Source organism: Selaginella moellendorffii, unplaced genomic scaffold (assembly GCF_000143415.4).
Source record: "Selaginella moellendorffii unplaced genomic scaffold, v1.0 SELMOscaffold_12, whole genome shotgun sequence".
NCBI lineage: Eukaryota > Viridiplantae > Streptophyta > Lycopodiopsida > Selaginellales > Selaginellaceae > Selaginella > Selaginella moellendorffii.
This window is the reverse complement of record NW_003314273.1, coordinates 2,560,590-2,566,230: the sequence shown is the minus strand read 5'-3', so window position 1 is coordinate 2,566,230 and position 5,641 is coordinate 2,560,590. Positions and strand designations below refer to the sequence as shown.

Below are 5,641 nucleotides of genomic sequence, written 5' to 3'. Positions count from 1 at the left end.
GACCGAGTAGATCGATCCCTGGCAGCAAACGCTTTCATTTAAAGGAGGATGGAGCATCGCCTTGGAGAAGCCATGTCTTCTTCTTCTTCTTCTTCTTCTTCTTCCTCTTTCTTCTTGATGTGATGTTACTAAGAAAGATTGGATCCTGTCTAGCTCTCTCACTCACTCACCAATGAGATTACCCTGATCGGCACTGAGGAAAAAAAAAGAAGAAAAACAACTCTGCATGAGTTTTTTAAACTGTGATGAGAAGGAAAAAAAGGGGAGAAAGAGAAGAAAGGAGGGAGGATCCAAGCTCACAAATCAGGAATGCACAAGAGCTAAGAGGAAACAAGATGCATTCTGGACAGGATTAGTGAGAGTGGCATCAACCTTCGGTTCTACAAAAAATTCCAATACATTTAGAATATGCCTGGATATTCTAACATATACATTTAGATTAATCTTATGTTTGTAATTTATAAACCTTTAAAAACACTTTTAGGTATATTCTAGCATATTTTATGATCTAACGGTTAAAATGTACTTAGGTTAGGTTATAATGTAAAAGATTACATTAAACGAAATGAATATATTTGAAAGTCAAGCCAAGTAGGCCTTAGATTATGTACAGATGCAATAAAAAAGATAATGCTTGATTCTTAGTCTTTTATTACACTTATGTTTAAACTTTTGGCCCCTTTGGTGCAGACAAAGCAAATTGAGGAAATAATTATAAAGCTGTGCTTCCTCAAAGGAAATTATCAAATTCGTTAGAGGGAACTATCAAGATCCAGATGATACAGCAGCTAATCTCCACTGATCAACACTTTGCACGTGACATGCATCATAGCACCTTCTTCTATTGGGCCCTATGCAATTGGCCACTTTTCATTGGCTAAGAGCAAACATTACTATGATTATTCATTAAGACGTGGTTAAAAAAATAACTTTTTGATAGTTACCCCCATGCTATTGGCTGGATAAAAAGTTCAGCAACTCCTCTTTATTATTATAGATGTTTAAACTTTTGGCTTGATACTTTGGTTCACAAATAGCAATGATGTTATATTTGGTTTGTATGAGCTTGGTTTTGAGAAATAAATTATTCACAACTTATGAAAAGTGCATATGTTCAAGTACTATGGTGGATAACTTTTGCATAATTAATTTTGTATGCTGTATAACTACATTTACAATGATGAAAAACTTAAAATAAACTTATCCAAAATTTTGAAGTGATTATTTTTTACTAATTTCAAAGTGATCTGCAACATTAAAATTTTATATTTAATCTTTATATGTAAAATAGTTAACTAAAAATTTAGAAAACAAATAACTACTTTATTTTTAATATTAGATTATTTTGTGTTCCATCAAACTCGATCAAAAATTATATATTATAGTGGATGTTGATGGTGTGGTTGTGGCTACTACTAATATCCTTCACTAAGTACAAAATATTATAATTAATGTATTGGAGCAAATATGTAATGCATATCACAACTTCCAAAACAACAACAAATATTCTGCATTTGTTCAACTTGCATGGGTTGTTTTGAGTTTTGTGAAACTACATTGACTTTTCTTGATAATGTGATGCTAAATTGGGTTTAGCATCATCTTGAAATCTAAATATTAGCACTAATGAATTTTCAATTTATCATTTTTTCTATCTCTTACATTTTTTAGTGCACTTGTCACAATAAGTTAACAGTTTACCAAAGTCCAAATGAGAATTTTTGATTATTTTGTGAAAATGGAACAATTTGTTAAAAATACAACAACAAATCTTCACACTATTTTGTTGTTTTGTCTTCTTAAAATTACTGTGAAAACTCACTTGATTGCAACATTACTAATATTGCAATTGTGCTGTGTTTTTTAACACTAAAGGTTTTGAATTGCATTGTGCTGGAAACTGAATTGTTGGGCAAAAGAATTCTACTAGATTGCTCAAGGCCTGCACATCTACAGCATGGAGTTTTCATTCCTCAAGAACGATAGTGCTTAGGTGGTGCTTTAAAAAACACTCATTGACTATATGCAATGAGACTGGACCAGACTGGATGGTTCTAGTTTTCCAAGGACCTGTCTAGAGAGTATAACACCAAGCTCAACCGGTGTTGTGGACATCTTGCAATTTACATGAAAAACTATGTTTTTCAATGGATCACTTTCATCTTTCCAGTGTGAGGATTCTTTGTCTAAAACAAGTAGAGTTAATGTTTAAACAAATTTGTATCATTTTAAAGCGTATTGAAGGCATTCTTTCCCTGTGGCTGCCACTGTGTCTGCCACTCACCGTTGAAGACTTTGCACTGTTGTGGGTGGTGGTGATCGTCGTCACAGTCTGGGAGGGTGATCGTCTTCTTGGTGATCCCATCACACTTTCAACCCTGTTGCGATGCTCCACCACGTTGTTGAGGCCCAGCGTGTAACTCTGCCCCGACAATCCCTGCCATCTGAGCGACACCCCACGGGTGAGAGAAGCCATTGATGGACTTCAATTCCAGTTGGTAAATGCAGTGTTAGCGGTGGTGGTACATCTAAGATATATGTTTTCCATCTCTTTTCAATTCAAAGTGGATCACTGATTTTGCAGGGGTAGTTTCTATGGTGCAGTGGCTGGTGAAGCAATGCAAGCCCATGGAATGTGATCCACTGTGGCAGTCTTATCTATTCCACAATGCCATTTTAAACTATGCTGTTGCAATCCAATGGCTAGAAAAATATATGTATACTGAGTGTATCCATATCCAAACAGTATTATAAACAGTTTAAAATTCTGGTTTGAAATTGACGTACTTGGGATGTCGTCCAATCAAACCACCACAAACGAATGAGTAACAGTGTAACGCTACAAGTTCCAAGTAGTTTCTTAAGGATAGATCCTTACTTGTACAACACTCCATCTGCTTGGCTTAAATGCACTCGCCCACCTGGCACATCTCCCACACATTTTACCCTTAGTCCAGCAAATGGAAGGGAGATGGATCTTGAGCATTTGCATCGTCCTCTTCACTGCAGCGCTATGGCGATTCGTGACGGTCTACTGGTGGCGCCCCAGGGCGATCGCGGCGCAGCTGAAGAAGGAGGGCATTCAGGGGCCTCCACCCCGATTCATGGTAGGCCAAATAGCTGAAATCCAGAACATGAGGAGCGCCATCAAGGATCACGACATGGAGAGTTTCAGCCACGACATTTTCCATCGGGTACATCCTGCGTTGCTCAAATGGCGGAAGCAATATGGTATGTTCTTGTCATCCCTGATGAATCTCAAAGCTTCGTTCCTGATGATCATGGTCCAGGGAAGAGATTTGTGTTCTGGTGGGGAACTGAGCCAAGGATATCGGTCTCGGAGCCTGAGATCGTAAGGGAGGTTTTGTCTAAGAAGTTTTCTCAGTTTGATAAATCGGAGGCCGGGCTGCGGTTGGCGAACTTGTTCCTTGGTCGTGGATTAGTTTCTGTTACTGGAGAGGAATGGAGTCATCACCGCCGACTCGTAGCACCGGCATTCTTTCATGAACGTATTAAAGTGGGTATTCATACTATTATCTTCCAATGAAGTCTGGCTGATAAGTGTTTCTGATTCTCCTGTACACAGCAAATGACCGGTACAATCGCAGGGTGCGCATCTCGCATGCTTGATCAATGTGAAGCTACGATGGAGCAGAATCCCGAGATTGAAATCTCTGGAGAGGTGCGTAAGCTCACAGGAGACGTTATCTCCCATACAGCATTTGGAACTAGCTATCTCAAAGGCCAGAGAGTTTTTGAGATATTGTCTAAGAAAATCCCAGAGCTACTGCCCAAACTCGTCAGCTTTTCGTGGATTCCAGGCTTCAGGTATGCTCGATCATCTATTGAACTGAATCATATTCACTTGCTTACAGGTTTCTCCCACTTCCAATCAACCTCCGAATGTGGAAGCTTCATCAGGAGTTGGATTCTCTGATCACTGGGATCATAGACGAGCGTCGGAACTCAGTGAAGTCAGGGGGGAGCAATACATACGGGAATGACTTACTCGGACTGATGCTAAAGGAGTGTGACAGCAGCAGTAATTTCACAAGCAGGGATCTGATAGAGGAATGCAAGACATTCTACATTGCGGGGCATGAGACCACAGCGACCTTACTAACCTGGACTTTGATGCTACTGGGAGGCTATCCTGAATGGCAAGAACGCGCCCGTGCTGAGGTACACGAAGTATGTGGCAATGAGATTCCTGATGGCGAGAGTGTCAGCAGGCTCAAGCTCGTAAGTCAATCAATATCTCCTAATTCCAAAACTTAACATCTTGATTCTTGAACAGGTGGGAATGATCCTTTACGAAACTCTGCGGCTGTATCCACCAGCAATCGAGATGACCAGGGAGTGTATGGAGGAGTCTTGGCTGCAAGATTTACACGTTCCAAAAGGAGTATCTGTGTCGTTTCCAATCGCTGGATTGCATCAGGATAAGGAGCTCTGGGGAGAAGATGCAGGCCAATTCAATCCTGATCGCTTCAAAGATGGGATCTCAAGCGCGTGCAAGCATCCAAATGCTTTCATGCCGTTTTCGTTTGGGCCGCGGGTGTGCGTGGGCCAGTCGTTTGCGATGATCGAAGCCAAAGTCATTCTGGCTATGATACTACAGCGATTCTCGTTCCGGCTTTCACCGAACTACCGCCATAATCCTGCGATGAAGTTTGGCTTGAAGCCTATCCATGGAGTGCCGCTTGTACTCAGTAAAATGTGATGCATGTTCGTGGCATTACGAGTTTATAAAAGTTATGTTTGTTGGAGTTCTTGAACCAAACTGGTTGATAAATCATTTGCTCTTTCATAGTACCTCAGAAACGTTTAGAACCATCGCGATGGAACCCGAGGTTCCAACAGAGGTTTCTGCATTTTTTCATCCACCACCGAGTGAACTCGGCTTAGAGCGAGACGCGGTTTGGTGTCAAGGGGCCAGGCGATTAGGCGGATTTAGGAGTTAGGAGGACGGGTTCTAGATGGGTTGATCTCGCGCTTCGAGCAGCGAGAATCTCGTCCAAAACGCCATGCCAGATTGGCTATTAGGAAAGTAAACCGGCAAAGATTTTGTTTAACAGTGAGTCACGCCAATATTGGGAGGGAAGCACTAACAGGAGTTTCATGCACTCTCACGGAGAAGGAAGACGGAGGAAGGCAAGAAGGCAGAAGAAGAGCTGATGAAGCATTACCTTGTCAAGTGGAAGTCGAGGTCTTACCTTCATTGCTCTTGGTAGGTCTTTTCTTGCTTATAGACATTAGTCATTCGTATGAAGCATACCACTGAATGAAATGGAGAGAGCTTCAAGGCTGGCTTGCAAATGAAGATGGAAGGAGCTTGGTATGGGAATATGTCAAGCATATATAGTATATTTTAGGGTTTCAAGGTCAAAACATACCTCTCTTCAGACATGGTAGAGTGACTTCTTGGCTTGTTCACCCTTTGAATCTGCAAAAAGAACGTCCCAGAGGAATGAAAACTGAAAGTTGAAGTTTTGGGTGATTTGATCTATGGACTTTGGACCAAGAATTCTTGCAGGATATAGAGTTGATTGAGCTGATTTTTGTTGTAAAAGAGGTGCCACATTATAATCTATCCAATAAATCCAAAATGGCTAGGTTTGTGTAGGGATTTGAGGATTTT

General features: G+C 40.8%; 1 protein-coding gene across 1 annotated transcript; it reads left to right on the top strand.

Moving 5' to 3' along the window:
* The first annotated feature begins 2,933 nt into the window (after positions 1-2,933).
* LOC9660046 (cytokinin hydroxylase) lies at positions 2,934-4,795 on the top strand. The gene is made up of 5 exons (XM_002969579.2): positions 2,934-3,231; positions 3,291-3,517; positions 3,587-3,828; positions 3,876-4,242; positions 4,298-4,795. The coding sequence occupies exons 1-5, from the start codon at positions 2,961-2,963 to the stop codon at positions 4,721-4,723; spliced, it is 1,533 nt and encodes a 510-aa protein (XP_002969625.1). The 5' UTR covers positions 2,934-2,960; the 3' UTR covers positions 4,724-4,795.
* The last annotated feature ends 846 nt before the right edge of the window (positions 4,796-5,641 follow it).